At 37.4% G+C, this 25,276-nt stretch overlaps 1 protein-coding gene across 2 annotated transcripts; it reads right to left on the bottom strand.

Annotated features, from left to right (window-relative positions):
* Positions 1–1,934: 1,934 nt before the first annotated feature.
* Positions 1,935–20,202, bottom strand: LOC306847704 (uncharacterized protein). Of its 2 annotated transcripts, XM_079381822.1 has the most exons (9): positions 19,905–20,202; positions 18,056–18,114; positions 17,068–17,088; positions 16,369–16,644; positions 15,286–15,588; positions 13,827–14,114; positions 13,537–13,715; positions 7,127–7,219; positions 1,935–2,508 (listed from the first exon to the last, which is right to left on the bottom strand). In XM_079381822.1, the coding sequence occupies exons 2-9, from the start codon at positions 18,099–18,101 to the stop codon at positions 2,095–2,097; spliced, it is 1,620 nt and encodes a 539-aa protein (XP_079237948.1). In that variant the 5' UTR covers positions 18,102–18,114; positions 19,905–20,202; the 3' UTR covers positions 1,935–2,094. The 2 variants fall into 2 exon arrangements, with proteins under 2 accessions (XP_079237948.1, XP_079237949.1); XM_079381823.1 differs by lacking the exon at positions 17,068–17,088 and having other exon boundaries at positions 19,905–20,035.
* Positions 20,203–25,276: the final 5,074 nt, after the last annotated feature.

The following is a 25,276-nucleotide window of genomic DNA, read 5'->3' as shown; positions in this document are numbered from 1 at the left end:
TATACAAAGATCTGTTTTGTTAATGCTTCATAAATGAGGCCCAATGCTTTCACACTAATATTGCTTCATAAGGCCCAATAATGGCACATTTAGTCATATAACATAAGAACAAACCTTAACCAATAAAACAATTTCTGGAGTGAAGCAATGGGAGTTTAAAATAATGTTAGCTAGTCAAAAATCTAGGGCTTGATCATGAAATATGCCCATAAATATCAATGCAATATAGAAAGCTCTTGTTTTTTACTTTTTATACAATGCTTTAAAATTACAATCAGTCTATCCATGTTCTGAATGCAATCACTAAAGGGTTCACTATAAGCAAAAAGGGGTTAATTTAATTCATAATTTGACTATTTTGTATTTACATTTGCTGCAATTTAATTCACATCTTTTGCAAGGATTTTGTCTTAATTGTGCTTTTTTGACACCCTGTGTCTTTTTTGCCATTTTCCCTATGTGTGTCCTTCAGACATCAAAACATGAGGTAGCAGTTTCACCAACAGGCTAAACCACACCCCTGATATAAGACTCCACCCACCAGCTACAGCTCATTTTAATATCGCATCATAATCCTCCTCACACATCATTTACCTGCATAAACGCATCTATCCAGTACAAACGAGTAGCGTTAACCTAAAAATCAAGTGCTGCGAGAACGTTAAAAGAGAATTTGAACTATACACTCTTAAAAATAAAGCTGATTTTTGCAACAGCATCATAGAAGAAGCACTTTTGCTTTGTCAAAGAAACTTTCAGTGATTTGTTCTTAAAACAATCTTTTTTCTTAGTGTAATAAACATAATATTCTGAAGAACCTTTTTTCTATAAAGAACCTTGAAAGCTTCCAGGAATGTTAAGGATTCCTCATGAAACATCAATGCTAGCAAAAAAAAAACAACTTTTAAGAGTGTATGGTATGAAAAAGATATTTGGAATTATTTTAAAAACTAAAAAAATTTGCAGTGCTTTTAGTAAAATCGCAGAAGCACAATAGCCATGTTACAGCTGGAAATATGGATGTTTTATGCCGACTCAACTGTACTTACAGATGTGAGTCAATCACAAATTATTCAAATCTACATAATGAAACCACACTAGATATCATGAATATGAATATTGAATTTTCCTGAACTCAGCACCCCCTAGACCCCACTGAGTTACGTCTTATTGCGAATCATTCCTCATGAATAAATGTTAATGATTTTCGTAATGAGTGCATTTCTACGAGCTCAAACTTGCTATAAAATATATTCAAATGAGTAGGAATAAAGCGCTAGAAAAGAGATCACCGGAAAGGCCCGGGTTGTGGAGACACCCCAGCAGAATCAGCACCTGAAACTGCTGAGACAAGCCGTTCCTTCAGAGGAGTTCCTCTGAACCAGGGCCAAAACCCTCCACCACAGCTGATCCTATTTACAGCGGTAAGCCACCGTATCAGATACCTGTCATCCATGCGGACCTGATTCATCACGGTGTTTAGTTTACCATTGGCAAGGATTATCAGCAAAGCACTTCAAAGCCAGCGGTGACTGCAGACGGTCAAAAGGAAGCATTTGCACCAGGTGAAGCGCTGGGAAAGTGTGTTTGATCTTGGAATGAATCCAACTTTGATCCAACAAATGAAGAAATTCTCAAAATTTGGCATTTTGTAGATGTACGATCCAATGCAATTTGCTTCAGATGTTACTTGAAGCTTCCATGGAGTTTCAGGCAGTATGACTCTCTCGTGAAAGTTCTGGTTATAGTTGCATTGCTTAGTAAAATTATAAAAGTATTAAGTCTTACACGTGTGTTTTTCTTCTTCACATGCACTACATGGTCACTCTAATCTAGCATTTAGCTTCAAACTGGACCTCAGTAATTCAAAGGCATGCATAGTGCAGGACTGATTCGGTACTTCAAATTTTTTTCTTATTTTTGTTAATTTTTTTGTCTTCTCTTGGATTTGTTCTTTTGTTCTTCTAGGATCAGGATTTTTCCTTGATCGACAAACCATTTGTTATGCAACAGATCAGTCCAAGCAAGATGAAGTGTCATTTTAGACGTCAAATGGTGGGATGTGATGAACGAACTCAATTTGCTTTAAAGTGCTCAGGTTGTGGTACCATTACTTGGATCCAGTGCTTTCTCAGAATGCGGTGAAGCATCTTTGCTCGTCTTCGCATCTAAATCATTGGCTTTGGTCATTTCCTCAGGTGTTGTTGCTCCGATTAAGTCGCCATTTATCTGAGCCGCAGATTTGGGCTGGACAACGGGGCTGGTGCTCAGAATGGAATCAGGGGTGCGAGTGGCACTGTAGTCGCCCTCAGAGATGGCCGGCGGGACGCCAGCGAGAGTGTCGGACTCGAGCAAGAGCTTCTGAGAGGCGAGATAATCAGGTACGTCTGTGTCACTGTCCAGAGGGAGCGCTGACGAGTTGAACTCCACGCCTGAGTCGTTCATGTCCAAGAAGTTCTTCTCAGATTGGAGGGCCTGGTACTGACCTGGTTTTGATACCTCAAGACCCTAAGAGTTAAATCAGAACCAAGAATTGTAAGACGACTATTCAAATATTAAATACTAAAAAAAATATATATATAAAAAAAAAAAAATTATTTAATTTGCTTATCTTAATGTCGCTGTTTTTTATTATTATTATTATTATATAATTTTTTTTTTTTTTTTTTTTGGTCTGAGCTAAGTATGACCAGTTGTTGCACAAGTTGCATTGCAATTCTTTAATTTTTAACAAATATTTAAATATTTCAAATGTTGTTATTAAGCCTAAAAAAGGCCAAACCCATAAAAAGACATCAGAAAATTAATTTATTGAAAAATAAGTGCCGTAATTGAAAAGAAAATGAATTATTTTCCATCTTTTTGGGACTCAAATAATACAATTTCATGATTTTATTTTTCAAAATTTGACTCTTATTTTTACAGAACACTTGTTTATCAATGCTTGTTACAACATGGTTGTAATTCCTGAATACTTTGGAATACAGACCTAAGGTTGGTCTCTTTTTAAAGAAGACACATAGCAGATTATTGCTGAAGTGAAAGCATTTCAAAAAAGTTATAAAAGTATTTTTAAATTTGTTGTTATAAAATGTGTTTTTTTTATGTATTTATGTATATATTTGTTTACAATATCACTTCTATTACAAAACCAAAGATGGAACCTTGACTGTCAGACCTTTCCAACTATATCTGTTTTGTCAAGATTACGATTTTTTTATTTTTTATTTGATAAAAATTTTTAAAAAATCTTTTTTACAATTATTTGATTTTCTAAAACACAAGCCACAAAATAGAGTTTATATATGTTTTTAGATCTTGATTTATACCCCTAAAAGTGTGATGTATCCCTTGAGATATAAACAAAACAATGTAAGCATTTAATTCATAAAATTTCAATGTACAACCCAAATTCCAGAGAAGTTGAGGCGTTTTGTAAAAATGCAATGTAAAATGTAAAAATGTAAAATCAAGAATCCATGATTTGTTTGTTCTCTTTAACTTTTATTTAATTGACAAAAGTACAACGTTTTCACTGACCAACATAAATGTATTTTGTACATATGAACAAATTTTGATTTAGATGGCTGCAACACAAGTTGGGACAGAGGCAAAATAAAAGTGAAAAGGTTATAGAATATCCACTTTAAACTGTTTTGAAACCTTTCACAGTAAACCGGTGAATTGGTAATAGGTCAAGGTATTTTCACCAACTACCACACGTAATATTGTGAAAAGCTTCAGGGAATCCAGAGAAATCACAGTACATGTAGGGCAAGGCAGCAAACCTCAGCTGAATGTGCTTGACCTTTGAGCCCTATGATGGCATTGCATAAGAAGCCATCGTGCTGTGGTGTTAAATATAGCCACATGGGCTCAGGAAAAGTTCTGAAAACCACTCTCAATTAACACAGTCTGCTGCTGCATCAAGAAATGCAACTTGAAACTTTGTTATAAGCTATACATCAATTCTATGCAGTGATGCCACCGGGTTCTCTGGGAGAGAGCTCATCTCAGACAGTCTAAAAGACAGTGAATGTGTGCTGTACTCAGATGAGTCCACATTTCAGCTTGTTTCTGGGAAAAATTTATTTTGCGTTCTCAGTCCCTAAGACCAAAGGGACCATTCAGACTTTCATTAGCGACAGAAGCAAAAGCAAACGTCTGTCATGGTATATGAGTGCATCAGTGCAAACGGCATGGGTGACTTGCATATGTGTGAAGGTACCATTGACATGGAGGCATATATCAAGATGACATCTTTCATGGTAAGTCCATGGTTATTAGATCAAAAACATGCCAGGTCTCATTCTGCATGTGGTACAACAGCGTGGTTTCACAGAGACAGAGTGAATATGTTAGACTGGCCTGCCTGCAGTCCAGATCTGTCTCCAATTGAAAATGTATGACCAGTCATGAAAAGGAGAATCAGACAACGACAATCACAGACTGCTGGGCATCTGAAGCCTTGTTTCAAGTGTAGGATATCAGAGCGAATCAGACAATTTAAGAATCGATCAGATTGGTGTTAGAACCACCAAAAGAGCAAATTCCACAGAGAGGCCCCAGATAACAAGACAACGTCATAAATCTGTCCAAAATACCCTGGCGCCATGAGTCTGGAGCAAGCCTAACCAACAAGCCTCTTTCACAGAACACCTTACAACATTAACACAAAAAAGAACACATTGATAATCGCAAATCAGGAAGGAGATTGTCAAATTTGGGGCAAGTAATCAAGATTGATGATCAAAGAGATGCACAGCATGGCCATCACATGTAAATCCATGATAGAGATCATGAGCTTCCTCAGACTGACTTCCCCCCAACTAGCAGGACAAAGACCAGACTGAAATTCCTTCCAAACCCTTTTTGACCTTTGTTCTTCACTTTTATGCACCTAAAATCATCTTAAAAGGACTTATGAGCAACTAATCATTTCTATGCATAACTCCATATTATGTATGTAACCCACACACTTGACTATCATATTCTAATCACTCATTGTGTGTGTCTTTTTAATAACTTTCCATTGAGAGTTTCGTGTCTCCGAGTTCACTTCGAGTGTGACCGCCTCAAAACTCCAACCAGACCACAACTCTGCATCCTCAGCCAACGCCCAACCATTGGCTTCCCAAGACATCACTTCATAGACTACTGAACTTCCAGCCAATCAGCAACTTGGGAAAAACCCCTTTCTGCAAAGAAGACAACAAAAGGGAATCCCTTAACACAAAGGCAACGCAAGTAATACAAACTCCAGATTCTTGCTGAATTGGTGCATTTAATATTAATTTTAGCCTCATTGAGAAACTCAATGCAAGGGTTAAATAAGTGATTGATGGTTGTTCAGGTCTATGCAATAGGACACTTAGGATTTCACATTTTCATTCTCTTAAACTCATCCTTTTTTCACTTTCTGTCTTTCTGCAATGTGTATGAATGTGTGAGTGCGTATGATTATGTGTTTACATGTCTTGGGTTTATCCAATAAAGTTTTATTTATATTTAAATATATACCGATGTTGTTAATTTAATAGTGTTTTCACTATAGTTTGGATTTTAATATCCAGTGCAGAGTTGATTTTGTACGGCTCGTCCACTGAATTGCTGACCGTAAAAAACAGTGATTCTGTTCAAATTCCCTATAAAATCATAAATGATTCCCTTTGAGCTAAATTGACCTGTTTCCCTTACACAAGATAGACTAGACAAAAATTTTGCTTGCAAAACTTGAACAATTAGTATTCTTGTTTCTCAAACAAAGAAACATTGTAATGACACAGTGTTAAACGTGCCTCTGTCCCAACTTTTTTGGAGTGTGTTGCAGCCATCAAAATCGATATTTGTTCATATTTACAAAATACATTTATGTTGGTCAGTGAAAATTTTGGAAATCTTTTCTTTTTACTTTTGTCAATTAAATAAAAGATAAGAGAACGAACAAATCACAGATTCTTGATTTTATTGCATTTTACAAAACGTCCCAACTGGAATTAGGGTTGTAAACCTAATAAGCTAAAGTTGAACAGCAGCTTTTTAAACATGCGAGTCCCCTCCAACATATATGTACATGTAAATATGTCAACTTTTTTGGGAGGGCGAGTGGATTGTCCACTACAGGCGACAATGTGAGCTTCCTGTGAGCTAAACAAAGAATGTAGAAACAAAAGTTCTCTCATCTAAGTCGTGGAAGTTGTGGCCTAATGGTTAGAGAGTCGAACTCGTAATCGAAAGGTTGCGGGTTCGAGTCCCCGGCCGGCAGGGATTGTAGGTGGGGGGAGTGAATGTACAGCGCTCTCTCCACCCTCAATACCACGACTGAGGTGCCCTTGAGCAAGGCACCGAACCCCCAATTGCTCCCCGGGCGCTGCAGCATGGCTGCCCACTGCTCCGGGTGTGTGTTCACGGTGTGTGTGTGTGTGTGTGTGTGTGTGTGTGTGTGTGTGTGTGTGTGTGCATTTGTTCACTACTCACTGTTGTGTGTGTGCACTTGGATGGGTTAAACGCAGAGCACCAATTTCGAGTATGGGTCACCATACTTGACAATACGTCACGACTTTACTTTACTTTACTAAATATTCACAACAAACAGCCTTTCAACATGAAACCAAGAAATAAGATTACACTTTCACTGCTTCTCTCCTCAAATATTTGTATCCCCCAGGATACGTTGCCCCTTTTAGGGTTAAAATAACAGCATTCAGGTTTGTTATTTTAGTATTATTTATATACTATTACAGTTTTTAATGTTTTGAATAATCTTTTATTTGTATATATTCAGTTATTGTATTAGTTTTATGTGCTTTTGTCATTTTAATTACTAATTAAATATGACTATTTAGGTTTAATTTGATTTATTTCAGTTTTATTTTTTATTTTTAATTCAACTTAAATTTATTTCAAGGCAATATTTCTCATTTTCATTTAAGTTCTTATTTTAATATTTATATATGTTTTTCATTTTAGCTTTTTCAATTAACAATGTTTTTAATAGTTTTATTTTTAATAACCCTGATTTGCAATGATACAATGACAAGGAGTGAATTTTCATTTTGGGGTGAACTATCCCTTTAGAATCATGTTAATGGCAAACCAATTTCAAAGGAAAAACTAAACGGCCTACTTTGATCTCAACTTCTGTGCTCTCGGTGGTGTTCTCCCATGTAGACAATACGGTGGGCTCCTCTGTGAATCTAGTATAAGCTTCATGAACCACCTGAAAAACATCATTACACACATGTGAATTAGCACACAGTACTGTGGATGGGCATGGGCTCACAATGGAAATAAAAAAAACGTGGTTTGAACCAGAGTTCATTTGACAAGTTTGGTTTGTTGGGTGTGAAATCTGTTTCAAATTTGTGCACGATTCTACTTGAAAATGGGAATCTGATGTACATTTTATGAAGTGAACTGCTATTGACAGTAGAATGAATTCAGACAAAATTCCAATATGAAAAAGTGGCCTGATTTACCTGCATTCACCAGTCATTCGTGTTTGCCTGCAGAAATTGCCTCTGGCAAGTATCTTACATCCTTTGCTTCTCTTGCTATGACAAGATGCAGGTGACGTTAAAATCTTCTCGTGAAAATCAAAGGGACTAAAATATGACTGCAACAAATGAGGTGAATATTGCTTTCCATTTTAGCTCCTTCTCCTTCTGAGCTGTTATAGCACCAGCGGCAGACATCTGCTGCTGGTGATGCAAATGTATCACAGTTTGGAGCCAAATAATGCAATGTTGAAATATTGTACGAAATGACCTCAGGTCCAGACCACCCAATCAAACCAAGTGTGAAAACAGCCTGAGAAATAATCAGCAGATCCAGAATAAATATTCTGTACAAGGAATATACTGTATACTGTAACATTGTGAAAACTGGATGACGCCATGGGCAAAATATCTGAATGATTCTGATGAAGTCGGCATGTTGTTGTTTGTTTAAAACACAACAACGCTGCTTATCAGTGTCAGTGTCTGGCCCTTCACAGTGTCACACAACATATACAGTATGAGCATACAGTAAAATCCAGAGGCACACTTACCCACAAGGCTTTGAGAGTACACACAATGATGTTACAGACAAACACATGGACAACATGAATTTCACTGGGTTGGCAAATGATTAAGTGCTAGAGTCTAGTGGCTATATTCAGAATAGCATACTAGCGTACTACTTTTACTATAGTATTTTGTATAGCGTGCAGTGGGCTTGTCACAGTATAGAAGATACAGGCATGAAATTAGACACTAGTCACCTAACGATGACTTATGTGACTAATGATGAATTAAATTAATGCATTAAAAGCCAAGTGTTTCTACAGACAGGATCAAAATTACACCGGCAATACAGCATGAGTGCTGACAGAAACAACACCTTTCATTTAACAGGAACAATTGTGCAAGGGGCAGCACAAAAGTCAGCAGATCATGATCCAGTTTCACAACATGCATTTCACAACATGCATAAGTGTGTAAAATATTAATAGAGTAAACCAAACACAACAAAGGAATTAATCTAGTTGCACTCAGAAGAGAAGACCCTTATCCCAATGACTGAACACTTGACATTCTTGAGCATTTGGTGGACAACACACCATTTAGCCTGATTGCACATTATTTATTTTAAGTGTAATTACTTAGCAATAAATAAAAAAATACATACATACTTATACATACATACATATATAAATAAATAGTAAGTTTGAAATCAAGCTTGCGTTTTTGTGGAACGAAAATAATCCTATAGCACTATTACCGTTATACTGGGTTTAATAAAATTACGACATTGAAATTGCAACATCGTCACGTGGCAAATCTATTGTGAAGTACCAAATTTCATATCCATTTATTTTCTCATTATTTGATCAGTCTTCAAACTTTTTTTATACATAACATTGATTTGAAAATACATAATAGACATTTTTTTTCTGGCATGACGTCATGAAGTTACGTGACAGCAATGTAACATACTGGTCATAGTTCATTGTTCAATGTCACATAAATATGCAGTTTAAATCTAAAAAAATTATGTATATACTGCATAATATGTAGTACGCTAATATTCCATTCCGAACATAATCTTGCATATTCTGTATCTAATTCACAAATCTAAACCTTGAAATGTGAAAGAAAAATGGTTATTAATTACATAACAAGAAGTGTTCGAAATAATTCTGTATAAGCAGAATATTGTTAAAATATAAACACATTATTAACATATAAGTGACTCTATTGATCACTGCCAACCATATGTACACATTCACACAGCAGCATACAAACAGCACACATACACACATACACATAGATTTCATATTTACCTCTCCATATAGATTGCATATGTGCATGTGTGTTTAAGCACGGCAGAAGCTTTAACACACAGGTGTATGTACCTTTATACCTATTTCTTTTAAGAGTTCAAACTAGGATCAGTGCAACACCTGAAGTTACTCATCTCAGGAGGTCTGAGAGGAAAACAAAGAGAATAATGGACAGATAAACAGTCACCAAGAGTGACAGAAGGCCTTTGGGACCCATGTTGCGATACCACAACACCAATACAGATTCATCAGCTTAGCACTACAGGAAAATACAACAGCAGAACGCAAAGCTCTCTCACCCAGCAGGGACCCCGTCAGACGATCCTTTAGGAGGGAGAAATGCAACGCAGATGAAGTGTTAAGCTAACCAGCCCATGAAACCTCTTAATCCAAATAAATGTGTTTGGGTCAAACTCATTGAATACACACATTCAATCTCACTTTACACTCCGACACAAACAGCCAGATTATATTTGTATTGACTGATGGGTCATAATAGGTAACTGGCAAGACTGGATTGCTTTGCTGTTGGAAAAGGGTTGAATTTGCAAACAAAAGGGGACGTTTTCCTGAGGCTACAGCAACATGATACAAGACATTTTGTCTGATCGGGTAAAAAGAACGTAAACCAGACTATAAATTACCAAGGAATAGTTTGAATAATAAAAAATAATAATATAAAAATAGTGCTGTCAAACGATTAATCGCATCCAAAATACAAGTTTTTGTTTACATAATATATGTGTACTGTGTTTATTTATATAAATATGTTATGCATATATATATTAAATATATTTATATATAATATAAAATATAATATAAATGTATATGCGTGTAAATATTTTCAAACTATATACTGAATGTGTGTGTATTTATATATACATAATAAATAAACAGTACACAGACATGTATTTGTCAGAAAGTCACCACAGTCACCACTAACGACACTCACCAGATCCCAATCCCCTGATTTCTGATCACTGCCACCTGTCAGCACTCATCAGCAGCACTATATCCCTGCACTCCTCTCGTTCACTCACTGTCTGGTCTCAAACATTCTATGTTGACTAACCTGACCCACTTACCTTTTATCTACTTACCAGTTGCTCCAGTGTTCCTATCCCTGTTCTCCACAGTCTCCATGCTCCACTGTTACCTCTGGATCCCCTGGGAAAATGAAAAAGGACATTCACACTCAGATAAGCCCCTAGAGACATTCCCATTCCCCGCCTGCTTACCTGGACATTCTGCTCATCTCCTTCCCCTCTGCTACTACTCAATAAACCAGTTGATTGTATTGCACTTACCTCTGTGTCCTGTGTCTGTCTGCTGACAGAAGACCAGACCAGAACCGACGACCGGAGATGGAGTTCCCAAAACCCGCCGCTATGGATCTTCTCGAAGAGCTGGTCAGCGCTCTTCGAACAGCTCTCTCTGGCGGCCTCGTGTGGATGGAATGAGGCAGCGCTACTCACTGCTTACAGGCAGGGCTTTGGATCCACCCTAGTGGAGAGCCCCGAACCTCGTGAAGTTCCGACGATCCCATCTGACTACCTAGCGTTCAGATGAGACCAAAATAGAACTTTTTGGTATAAACTCCACTCGCCGTGTTTGGAGGAAGAAGAAAGATGAGTAGAATCCCAAGAACACCATCCCAACCGTGAAGCATGGGGGTGGAAACATCATGCTTTGGGGGTGCTTTTCTGCAAAGGGGACAGGACGACTGCACCGTATTGAGGGGAGGATGGACAGGGCAAGATTTTGGGCAATAACCTCCTTCCCTCAGTAACAGCATTGAAGATGGGTCGTGGCTGGGTCTTCCAGCATGACAATGACCACAAACACACAGCAAGGGCAACTAAGGAGTGGCTCCGTAAGAAGCATTTCAAGGTCCTGGAGTGGCCTAGCCTGCCAGTCTCCAGACCTGAACCCAATAGAAAATCTATGGAGGGAGCTGAAACACCATGTTGCCCAGCGACAGCCCCAAAACCTGGAAGACCTGGAGAAGACCTGTATGGAGGAGTGGGCCAAAATCCCTGCTGCAGTGTGTGCAAACCTGGTCAAGAACTACAGGAAACGTCTGACCTCTGTAATTGTAAACAAAGGTTTCTGTACCAAATATTAAATTCTATTGTATCAAATACTAATTTCATGCAATAAAATGGAAATTAATTATTCAAAAATCATACAATGTGATTTTCTAGATTTTTTTTTAATATTCTGTCTCTCACAGTTGAGGTGTACCCACGATGAAAATTACAGATCTCTCCATTCTTTGTAAGTGGGAAAACTTGAAAAATCGGCAGTGTATCAAATACTTATTTGCCCCACTGTATATGTCAGCCATTTCGCAACAAGACTGGAGCCGCCTCGCAGAAGCCCCTCCCTGACGCGAATTCGCGTCTGTTGTGATGTGAATTTCACGTGCGAATGAAGCGAATTTCATGCACGAATGAAGCGAGTAAAGTAAAAATGGAGGAAGCACAACACCCCTTTACGGTCATCACTGACCACAAAAACCTGGAATATCTCTGAAGTGCTAAGAGGTTAAACCCCTGGCAAGCTCGCTGGGCCCTCTAATTCACCCAGTTCCAGTTTTCCATCACGTATCGACCCGGAGATAAGAATGTCAAGGCGGATTCCCTCTCATGTATCCATGCCCCCAACGAACCCTCCACACCTGAACCCAAACCCATCCTTGTGAGCCCCATTCGGTGGGCCCTGGATGAACAGATCCGCATCGCCTCCATCACCGAACCCGCTCCGCTGGGAGGCCCAGAGGGCAAGACCTACATGCCCACCTCCTTGAGGACTTCCCTTCTGGGCTCCCTGCATTCTTCCACGGGCTCTGGACACCCAGGCAGCCAGCGTACCCTCTCGCTCCTCCAAGCTCGGTACTGGTGGCCCAGTATGGCCCGGGAGTATCTCCCAGTACATTCGTGGATGCTCAATCGGCGCCATCTCCAAGACTCCACATCACTTACCCGCCGGAAAATTAGTCCCATTACCCATTCCACGTCGCCCCTGGTCCCACGTCGGAGTCGACTTCGTCACAGATCTCCCCAAGTCAGAAGGTTATACCTGCATACTCGTTACAACAATTTTATCACGATTCTTTGTCATGTTGGTTTTTCTATTTTGCAAGCTGTTTGAGCATTACAGCCAAACTAATTTCCCTATTATAAAGACAAAGCCTTTCAAGGTAACAAAATATAAAAAAGTATGGCAGATATTTAGGCCAAAGTGGGTGAAGATAAAAATATTTGTCATTATTTTATCTTTGTTATTAAAAAATGAGAACAAAGATACACATTACAAATAAACACAATATAAATATTAAATAAACAGTATTTTATTTTCAGGTACAATAGGTGTATTTAGCAGGAGCATTCACGAAACTGAATGAACAAATATAAAAATAAAACGCTATATAGATTGATTCCTATTAAAGGCACTTACCTCTGTGTCCTGTGTCTGTCTGGTGACAATATTATGTAAAAAAAACTTTTATTTTGGATGTGATTAACACAATAAATAATTAAATAATCAAAAAATAATAAATAATTAAAAGGGGTACATGAGTATGTATCAAAGAGCAAAGTGAACAAAGACAAGAGACAAACAGACATATTTTTGATAGAGTTGATCAGTCACATTTGCTGAAACTGATTTAATTATCATTATATATTATGGAATCGCACCACTGTTCAAAACGTCTGTGGTTGTTTTTTTTGTTTACATTTTTGAAACCTCTTATGCTTAGTAAGGCTGCATTTATTTTGTAAAATGAATACAGTGAACACTGTAATATTGTGAAATATTATAACAATTTAAAAGAACTGTTTTCTATTTGAATGTGTTATAAAATGTAATTTATTTCTGTGATGAGAAACTAAATTTTCAGCATCATCAGTGTCACAATCCTTCAAAAAATCAGTCTAATATGATGATTTGCTGCTCAAGAAACATTTCATCTTATCACTATCAGTGTTGAAAACAGTTGTGCTGCTCATTATTTTTCTTTAATGAATACAAAGTTCAAAAGTACAGCATTTATTTGAAATGGAATTTTTGTAACAAATGTCTTCACTGTCACTTTTGATCACTTTTGATCTTGCTGACCTCAAATTTTTTGAACAGTAGTGTATTTCACAACCTTCAATATATAGGCTATATTATACTTCTGGGGTGTCAGAAGATTGGTTTATCACCTGTCTGAAGGCCTCTCCGTCGCCCTTGCCAGCCTGCTGAGCAATTAGGGTGATCTTACGTGCTCTCTCCGCCCGACGGTGAACCTTGATCAGACAGGACAGCAGACACACCAACAGCAGCAACGCCAGCAGACACAGCAAGGAGATGATCGCCAGATACAGCTGTGGCAGCTTATAGGCTGTTATGCGAGAAAAGAGGATCATGGGTACAGGAAATAGACCTCAATGTGAAAGTTATTAAAATCTGATCCAAACTCAATCAACAATAGCTTCTCAAATTCTCTACTCACGCTCCACATGAAGGTAGACATCAGCTATGCGGAAGCCGGAAAAGTCCATCACTCGAAAGACACCCATGTCACCGATTTTGACCTTCTTCAAGTAGAACATGGATCCTTCCACAGATGCTCGACCCTCAAAAGCAGAGTCAACAGGCATCGTCAGCTCCCCCAGGTCCATGATGAGTCGTTCCTTGTGGTCAGTATCTGGGATGTAGATCATTTTGACTTTTGTGTGGTCCACACGAAGCTTGATATTCAAGGTTTCACCATAATTCAAATGCACAAAGATCTGGTGGTCTGTCATATGGGAGAAAAAAATTATATACGCAGATATTGAATGTTGAATTAATGCACCAAATTCTCATGTACCTGCAAACAATCAACAGTTAATACTAATGAATTATAATACATGGCAAATTATTATTTAGATTTTTAATAATATTAATAATAATATAATTTTGTTCTATTATTATGTAATATTTAATATTAATATACACAATTCATAATTAATATTATTTATCACATCAAATTCCTTTGCACCAGCAAACAGCCAACAGTAATGCTAATAAATTATAATACTTTGACAGAATTATTCATATTAATGTTAATAATATTATAACACTTAATTTCCAGCGATATCGTCGACTTGATTGCACAAATTAATAATTATAATTGTTAATTTTATATTAATATAATATATGTTTTAGTTATTATTATTATTGGTAATAATACACATTTATTAAACATTGGTGTCCTATGTTGAAAAAAATAATAATTGCAATTCAAAAGAAGTTTTACTTTCACTGTAAGGGTCATTGCACATCGAATCTGAAATTTTCACACGTTAAAAAATAAATACGACCTCACGTTGTGTCAATCACGTTTACAAACTGCCTCCAAAACTTTCGTCCGTCATAAAAAAAATTCAAATCAGGTTAGATTTTCTGCGTTTTTGCATCCGTAGCATGCATTTTGTTAGGAAAGGATGAGGAATACGAAAAAACAGAAACACGCATGCGAAAATTTCGTACTCGGATTTAGTGAGACACTAGAATGTCAATACTGTACCACCAACTTTGTACTCAATATCTGTATATTCAGCTTTGCTTTAGAATTGATTTTAGATTCATCCAGTCAAAATGTCACCTAAAATTTTGGTTTTCACTTTATATGGTCAGATGGTCTTTTTCTGTATAAGTTGATGGTTCTTGGTCAGAATAAGCTGCAATGTGGACCAAAATTAATATTGATAATATAAAGTCTGACTATGTGAGTCTACGTAGATCACGTACTATTTTTTGATCCTTTATTCTTTCTCTTTCCTTCGTTACTTCTTCTTCCACTTCCCTTGCTCTGCTTTTACACTATTTTAAGACTTTGACACTTTAGTCACATAAGGCTTTCTCTTTGATTAAATACTGAAACAGTCACCTCATATAATGTACTCAAAAACACTATTTTTTTTTACCCTTCACATTGAGGCAGGCTCTCAATCTGACTTTTTTATCACTGTCCACAACAGTGTAGCTGCCCTCATCGGCTCCTGTAACCAAATGGAGGTTGGCCCTCTTCTCGCCCACGGTGAGGCGGTGCTCATACTCTTGCGTGGGGATGCCGGTCTGGTTGAGAAGCAGCACAGGTGGTTCCTCTGTGGTCTGGTTAACTGGAGTGTGAGCTCCAGGCCTGAACTCAAGGGTGTATGGACCAATCGAAGGGTTGATCGGGATATGATACGTGTCTCCATATTTCACCACAGTCTCTTGAGCACAGTCTAGGAGAAAAACATATTAGAAATACATTAAAGCTAGGGTAAGCAGTTTCTAGCAGAATTATGAAAATAAACCTGTTTTCAAACAACCTCTGCTGACTGTGCTGCTTTTTTGACAACACACTGAGAAACAAAAGTATAATAATTCTGAATAATTCTGTGTGATGTTTCAATCGTGATTCCATTAAATACATAAATAGATATGATACATTTCTTAATTCATTTCTCTTACATTTATTTGATAGAGAAATCTTTTATAATGTTATAAATGGCTTTACTGTCACTATTCATCAATTTAATGTGTCCTTGTTGAATTTTTTATTGTTATCTTAACTTGAACTTTTAAATGCTACTTTCTCAGAGTTTCCACAAAAATATAAAGCAGTAAAAACTGTTTTCAACATTTAAAATAATCAGAAATGTTTCTTGAGCAGCAAATCAGCATATTAGAATGATACCTGAAGGATCATGTGACATTGAAGACTGGAGTTATGATGCTGAAAATTCAGCTGCGCATCACAGGAATAAATTATTTACAATATATTAAAATAGAACACAGTTTTAAATTTCAGTAATATTTCACTGATCAAATAAATGCTTCCTTGGTGAGCCTAATATATGTCCTTCTAAACATAAAAAAAATTGATAGTAGTATATATATTCCTAACATGTATTGACCATAATAGCTGAGTGAATTTTGCTGAGTGAACTCTATCCTGTTATCAGTCTATCATGAGATAATCAACTGAGCAAGTATCTATATAGTGATATTGTAACTTATACCTCTAACAATAAGAATGATTCGTCTGACATCAGCCGGAGCAGCAGAATTCTTCACCACATATGTGCCCTCATCCTCCTCGCCCACATCCTCCAGGATCAAATGACTGATGTGAACGTTCAGTTTGGCTCTTGTGTCCAGAATTTTCCCGTCTCGCAGGAGAACCCGCTCTAACACCGGATCCACCCTTGGCTTGAACAACACCTCTGTTGTGTCTAAAGCCGGCATGGGAATATGAACGTCCTCTCCAAAGAAAGCAGTGCGGTGTTCATCTTTAGCTGCAGAGTGAGGAAGAAAGACCATTATGTGTGGGAAAAGTAAGCTAATATAATTCACTTATTGACTACAGAAAACTGAAAAACATACATTTGAAAAATATATAAAATATAGACAAGCTGCACTTAGCAAGTTACTTTGTACACTTCTAAAAAAAAATATATTTTTTTTGCAGCAATGCCACCGAAAAGCAACAAAACATTTTTGGTTACTCAAAGAACCTTTCAGTGAACTGTTTTTAAAATAATATTTTTTTGGTGTGAAGAACATGATAAAAGTCCAATACTTCAGTATAAAGAATCTTTGGTGAAATGGAAAGGTTCCATGGATTTTAAAGGTTCCTAATGGAACCACAGATGCCAACAAAGATCCTTTATTTTTATAAAATGTTTCTAATAATATTATAATAATTTAAGAAGCATTACCTTTAATGGTTGATGACCAAACTGTAAAAAACAATGAAACAGGTAAATCCAAGTCAAATAAAGGCAAATATCTAGGTGTTGTCTTCATTAATAAAGGCTTCAATAAATACACTAAATTGAATACACAAATCCCTGAGTGACTCTTATATCGATATTATTCACCTCTTGAATTCACTGTGGGTGACAAAATGATGTGAGTGGAATAGTATATTTTATTATCATTGTACCAATCAGTGATGCAGCATTGGTTTAATTAATTTGGGTTTAATAATATCAGATCATATCCAAGTTTAGAAAAATCTGTAAGAGTAAATGCTATTCAACAACATATACTGTTCAGAATGGTTCAGCAATATGAGAATGTGTTTTTGCTCAAGTGACAGATCACATTTCTATTAGATCAAATTTAGCTTGTCTATGACTGCTGCAAAATTGCAATGGATTTGCCCTTATAGCTCTAACCAGCTGAATCTCTTTGGACTTGAGAATCAGCAGTTATGAAGGATGAAGAAGAATAACAAGGAGACAAATCTCTCTCTTTTTATTTACTTGTATGTTTATGTGTGTGTGTGTGTGTGTGTGTGTGTGTGTGTGTGTGTGTGTGTGTGTGTATATATATATATTTTTTTTTTTTTTTTTAACTCAAGCACAAAGGAGCATTTCCTGCTTGGTCTGAATATACAGGCCCTAAAAATATATGCCTTTTTGCTGACAACAAAAATACACCTCAGAGTTAATAGTGAATGAGTTTTATCGGGTGAAAGAGTGTGCAGGTTTTCCTTCTCTGAAGCACTAACAATATGAAAGGACTATTAGGAATGCTGCCATGTCAAACTGCCAACTGTGCACTTTCAGTCCAACATCTTATGATAAATTATGCTGCAAATGTTGCCCTTGTGAAATGAAACAATTTGGAAAACTATGCAAATGAAAATCTATCTGCTATTTTGATACCTACATTGTAGAAATGTGTTTTTCAAACAGTTACCTGAGCACAGAAGGGTGCTAATGACTGCCACACATGTGATGCCCATTTTAGCTGGATATCTGTGTGGAAAAAAAATGAATAAATAAAAATGCAAGTATAAAGCACAACATAAACAATCAAAACTCCTATCTGGGAAGATATATGAAGAAATAACACTATAACTAATATGACACATAAAATACACAATTTTTAATTCATTAAATAAATATGTTCCGTGAATTAGAATGATGGTCTGCATTTAAATCGAAACCAAATTTAATGAATTCATGCAAGATGACAAGACTTGAAAGATTCTTGTCATAGTAAAATATGATCGTTATCTAACTGAAAGCCTAATCCTGAATCATCAATGGCAAATGAATCCTCCCATGGACACCAAAAGAGACCATAAATTGCTTTTAAGTCAAACTACATCAGCCAGTGTAACAGACAGTGTCTCTTTAAGATACTGTAGACCTGACAAAGGGAGGTGATTGGCTGTCTGTAATGGACACTAACCATAATGCCATGACAGTTTCTGGCAGGATGGCTTGCAAAGACCAGACTGAAGGCAGCTGACCGTGCCATTTCTGCCAAAACCCCAAGAAATTCAGAGTTCAAATCTGTCTCTCTCTCCCTTCCTTATAAGGGTTCAGTTTGACCTTTTATAGACATCTAATCTGATCAGTTGAGGCCAATATTTTTTCCCTAATCGAATAAAAAAGTGTTCACTGTCATTTCAGTCACTAGAAAGTTTATTTATCGCTAATGCATTTATTTTGGCAAAATCCTTCAAGAGAGGGAGAGAGAAAAAGAGAGACAATCTGCTTTGTTCTAGTCCTTTGCCAAAGTACTCTTTGGCCTCATATTGAATCAAAACTGAGAGCCTCAGCGTGAAAAATGGAAATGCATCTGCTCCACTTCCAGTGCAGTGGCTTTCATAACACAGCATCATTTATTAATAAGCGTGTTTGGTTTATAAATGCATTTAACCTTATTTCTCATCTTAAACAGCGTAAGATTAACATTAGCTCTCAAATAATGAAATAAATGTGGGTTGATGTGAGGCTAATTATAGAGCTTGTCTGTTAAATCACTGACTCAGATGATGATTCAGAATGGCACCAATTAAACAACCAATTAATCATCTTTCAGAAAGGATTGCGTCTGTATTAAGACATAATTCGCTGTCGTGTCGAGAATTACAGGGTTAACTATTTTCATTCGTGGGGGAACATTGCGCTTCAGCCGCCTCTTTCTGTCCATATTAACCCGCTGCATGGGACATGGGTGTGTCGCATTCCTCTGCTGGAAATGTCCCACCAAAAACACCCCGAGGACCCCATTAAACCCGAAATAAATTGGGGATTCATATCTACACACATTACCATTCACGCGCGTCTTAAACAAGCTCGAACAAAGCAGGTTATGCACAGAAACGAGAGCAAGCAAACATGATAAAAAGACGACTGCTGCTTTCTTATTTCGCGAGATAATAAACACACATTAAAATGCCTTCATGAAAACCGTCCGTCGGTTCTTTTACGTAAACGAACGGATGCGTTGCGAAACATAGTAGTTATATAGGCTACAGTCACGAGTGTTCACGAGAGAGCAGTGTGTTATTCATCAATCGACACTGAACTGTAAATCAATATTTTCTCGTGTTACGAATACGGCCACTTCAATTGCACAGCCATTCTATAAGAATTTGCTCTAATACACAAGCAAAATCTGTAAATATCTGAGAATAAAGTTCAAATGCGGTAAACGACAAACTGCATCCTTTAACCCTATTATTCGCCTTGTCTTATGAAAAAGCATCGAGTTAAAAAAAAAACCTCTTAAATCTGATAAAGAAGTGCTGTACCTCTGTATATGGAATCCAAATCAGCAAGAAGATTGGCACGCTAAATAAAGAAATATGGTTTTGTTCTTCCTCCTCTTTTCTTCTAACCCTTCTTCATCGCCCCCAATCTGCCAAAGAAAGACACTTCTGTTTTTCAAATCGGCTTTATCTGGAAGGCTTCGGCTGATGTCGTTTAAAAGACAATTTCAGATCGGCTTTGCTCGGATGCTGTCGTTAATGTCCGGAAAAATTCTCTCACCTGTGGTTTATAAAGAGCAGTCGCGTTTATATAAAGCCTTATGCTATTAAAACTGTGTGTGTGTGGGGGGGGGGGGGGGGGGGGGGGGGGGGGTGCTATATTAACAAGCAAATACAACTCATTATATACACTATAAACACTTTAAAAGAGACAGGCATGTAGATGTTTATGGAAGATGTTTTCTCTGTTTTGGAGGGATGATCGTTTTTAAATCATACCCTATTGCATCAAAATTTGTTAACAGGCCTGAGTTTGGGGTGGATAATTTTATCAGTTTTTTTATTATTCATTTTATTAATAACCATTGCTATATAGATGATAACTTTGTAGTGTAGTGTGTAGTGTTAAATACTGTTTTTGATAACGTTTCTGACAGATAATATCATGATATTTTTGCGTTTCCCTTATCGAATGTGGTATCCTGTCAGCATTAACCTGTCCATACGCTTTATTGATTACTGAGTGCCGTCGATGTTGCCAGATATTGCTATTAAAAACAAAAATTAAATAAAAATAAACCGAAATTATTTCAATTTTTTTGCAAATAAGATAAGGTAAAGATATGCGTGACACCAAACTACAACTTCCTACTTTAACTTTCTAAAGTGACAAATTAAGTGGAAAAGTCAGAAAACGCTGGATCTGGCAACATGAGACATTTAAAGTAAAGTAAAGTAAAGTCGTGACGTATTGTCAAGTATGGTGACCCATACTCGAAATTGGTGCTCTGCCTTTAACCCATCCAAGTGCACACACACAGCAGTGAGTAGTGAACAAATCCAAATCCACATCCACACACACACACACACACACACACACACACACACACACACACACACACACACACACACACACACACACACACACACACACACACACACACACACACACACACACCGGAGCAGTGGGCAGCCGGGGAGCAGTTGGGGGTTCGGTGCCTTGCTCAAGGGCACCTCAGTCGTGGTATTGAGGGTGGAGAGAGCGCTGGACGTTCCCTCCCCCCACCTACAGTTCCTGCCGGCCGGGGGGCTCGAACTCGCAACCTTTCGATTACGAGTCCGACTCTCTAACCATTAGGCCACGACTTCCCCTACTTATATATTTATATACTTTATATTTAGATTGGTCAGACTTTATTCATGAATTATAGATGTTTAATTCAAAAGCAATTTTTGGCAAATTCATAACGACTCACTTTGATTAGTAATTAAATTGTATTAGTTTTAAATAAAATACATTTAAATATTTCAATGGTTTTTCTAATGTGTCAAGAAAACTATTCAGGATTGCTTATTGCACTAAAAGTAATTTCAAAGTAACATTAAATGTATGTACAGCAGGTGTCACAACACGTATGGAGCCAGGGAACTCTTCAAAACATTGACTTTAGTAATCCAAACACAGGGACCGCTGGCGACACAGAAAGACAATCAGCCATTCACAGAGAGACAATTAGACCGGACACCAGAGACTGGAAACACAGGGCTTAAGTAGGGGAGACTAAACGAGGATAAACTAGATTATTAATGACACACGGTTGGGGACTAATAAACTGATAAACCTAAACGGGGACAGGAACAGGAACTATAACCAAATATGGTCACGAGAGGAGGGGGAACACAAGACACAGGAAGACAGGACTGACAGTATAACAACAATGAAACATAAATACTTACTGCATAACTAATAACTGCGGAAGATGTGTTAACTAATCAGTATGTAATACAATTTTATGATTGTGTTAAGTAACAGTTAGCTAATCAATAACTAATGTATTCTGTCATACCTCCTGAAGAACTACTATTAATTATCTACTAGTTAAGGCTCAGGAAAAATAACTATGAAATAACTACTACTGAACAATTATACGCAAATAAATTGAGTTGTGACCCTCTCATATAAATGTTATTAGCAGTAGTAGTAGTATGAAAATGCAATATTAATAAATGCAATACATTTTATAGAGGTTTTGCCTGTGTAGTGAATTGTTTTGTGAGTGTGTTTTGTAAGAAATCAGCTTCCGATGGGAACCTCACCACCTCTCCAGTGCCATGCGATAACTTACCTTAGTTTTTATATTTTATATACAGCACTGTATGTGTGCCTCCTCACCATATAGCACATTACAATTAATTCAATTCCTGTATGTATAAGGCAAGGACTGAGGGAAAATTAAAATACAGGTAACCCATTAGTAATTAATAAAGAATTATCAAATAATTCTGCAGGACTTATTTCGAACCTGAAACAGTAGGCCTTCTAAAGTGACAATATAGTGAAACCTTTAAGTTGGATAGTTATGGCAAGACAGTGGAGTTGGGTTTCCTTTCCGAAGCAGATTTCCTACAGAACATGCGCACAATGCAATTATTTAAGATACAGGCAAAAACATAATGGGTGAGAACCAGAAAGGCGTAAGTGACATTTCACCAACTTTAGAGGAGGGCCAAAACTAAAATTTACCATTGGTTGATCTGACTTTGTGCACTGATTTCAATCGTTTATAATAAACATTTGTACACTCATGGATTACAGTACACTTTTGTCAGTAGAAAGTGCTCATCGAGAGCTTTCTTTTGATATATGTATGTATATATATATATATATATGTCAGTCCTCTGTCGTGTCTGTCATGTGTTCCCGCCTCATGTTTCCTTATTTGGTTTGTTTCCTGTCCTTGTTAAATGTTATCATTAGTTAATTCTTGTCTAGCCGTGTTCGTCTCATTATCTATGATTTACCTGTTTATTTATAGTCCTGTCTGTTCAATTTGATTTCGTCTGGTCTACTCGTTAACCCCGGTGTGTGATGTCCTTGTCTGCCTTGCCTTGTCCTGCCATGTCCTGATGTTAAGTAAAGTATATTGTTTGAAGTTATATCCTCGTCTGTGTGTTCCTGGTTCCTCCCTCGTGTGTGCACCGTGACAAAATATATATATATCCATTTCATCCAAAATGTCTCTTATGCCCTTCTGGTTCTCACTCCTCGTTATGTACAATTATAGTAATGAGTCCTTTTGGGTGTGCTGCAAACAAAATGCATATTTCATGTCCATTATAGGCTAATAACAGTAGTAGTGGACTGTATCAAAGTTGCTACTGTAGTAGTACTTTGTACTTGTCCTTTTACTCAAGTAATTTTGAAAATGAATAGGCCTACTTATAATTTTACTGGAGTAATATTTTATTGGGGTATCTGTACTTTTACATAAAATTGTATTACATACTGATTAGGTAACACATCTTCCTTAGTAGTTAACAGTAAGTTAAGTGTTAATGAATAATTACCTGTTAGTTCTTCAATAATTCCTTATTAGTTATGCAGTAAGTAAGAAACAGTATTCTAAAGTGTTACCATAAATTCCACTAGCGACTATAGTGAGTATAACCTATCCCGCCTCTTTATGGGATAATTCTCAGGATCCTACAGGGGTAAGCTCTGTAGGCCTATTTCCTTCAAGAAATATGCAAAACCCTTTTTATCGTAGGTCCTTCCCTGATCTCCAGCGCACCTTTCCCACTCGATCTCCGGACGTTTCTTTTCCCAGTTCATAAAGAGATTCCCCCCTTAGCGGACGAGCCCCCAAACTGTTATAAATATTTTCATAAAAATATTTAAGTAATTGCAGAGATCCAAAATCTGGTTGGGCTATGGAGCAAAGGAGACGGGTACCTGGGAAACCAAGAATGACACACGAATGGTGCAGTTCACTAAAGGCTCAACTTTATTATCCATGTGGTGCATATATATATATATATATATATATATATATAGTAGCAGAAATTAAAGTATAGGAAAACAGAAATTGAGCAAGAGATAGAATATCTGTCATGGAATCACCTGCCTCATCAACTGAATCAGTCTCCTACACCCGTTCTCAATCCCCAGAGTACTAATCATGAACACCTGCAACCACTTGCCACCACTATTCAAAAGCTCACTCACCTCAGTCACTCGTCGGCTGGTCTCAAGGTTGCAAGCAACTCTATGCTGGTCAATGGTTTCCTGTCTGCCCATCCGTCCAGGATCGACCCCTGCCTGTGGGATCGCAAGGTTACGCTAATTGATATCTGTGCATTCTGCTTCCAGTGCCTCCTCTGTTGTCTTACCTCTGTTGGAAGCCCAGCCTTAGTTGTTGTGAAAAAATATCCTTCGCTAACTTTATCCACTTGTCTTCCTCCTTGATCAGTGTGTGACAATATCCTTATAAGGTGTTAATTAATTAACCCCGTTATGTCTCGTCACCACCTAAACACTCTCAGTTCCTTATCATTCATGAAGACATGGGCCCATGGAAAGAGTTATGTACATGAAGCCAATTGTCTGTTCACAAACTTCTTCAAAGTTTATTATTACATCCATTAAATACAGGTGCATCTCAATAAATTAGAATGTTGTGGAAAAGTTAATTTATTTCAGTAATTCAACTCAAATTGGGAAACTTGTGTATTAAATAAATTCTGTGCACACAGACTGAAGTAGTTTAAGTCTTTGGTTCTTTTAATTGTGATGACTTAGGCTCACATTTAACAAAAACCCACCAATTCATCTCAACAAATTAGAATACTTCATAAGACCAAAAAAATAAAAACACTTTTAGTGAATTGTTGGCCTTCTGGAAAGTATGTTCACTTACTGTATATGTACTCAATACTTGGTAGGGGCTCCTTTTGCTTTAATTACTGCATTAATGCTGTGTGGCATGGAGGTGATCAGTTTGTGGCACTGCTGAGGTGGTATGGAAGCCCAGGTTGCTTTGATAGCGGCCTTCAGGCCATCTGCATTGTTGGGTCTGGTGTCTCTCTTCTTCCTCTTGACAATACCCCATAGATTCTCTATGGGGTTCAGGTCAGGCGAGTTTGCTGGCCAATCAAGCACAGTAACACCATGGTCATTGAACCAGCTTTTGGTACCTTTGGCAGTGTGGGCAGGTGCCAAGTCTTGCTGGAAAATGAAATCAGCATCTCCATAAAGCTTGTCAGCAGAAGGAAGCATGAAGTGCTCTAAAATGTCCTGGTAGATGGCTGCGTTGACTGTGGACTTCAGAAAACACAGTGGACCAACACCAGCAGATGACATGGCAGCTCAAATCATCACTGACTGTGGAAACTTCACACTGGACTTCAAGCAACAT

Source organism: Barbus barbus (genome assembly GCF_936440315.1).
Source record: "Barbus barbus genome assembly, chromosome: 27".
In the NCBI taxonomy this organism is placed as follows: domain Eukaryota; kingdom Metazoa; phylum Chordata; class Actinopteri; order Cypriniformes; family Cyprinidae; genus Barbus; species Barbus barbus.
The sequence above is the reverse complement of the archived record's forward strand: the minus strand, read 5'-3'. Positions and strand labels throughout refer to the sequence as shown.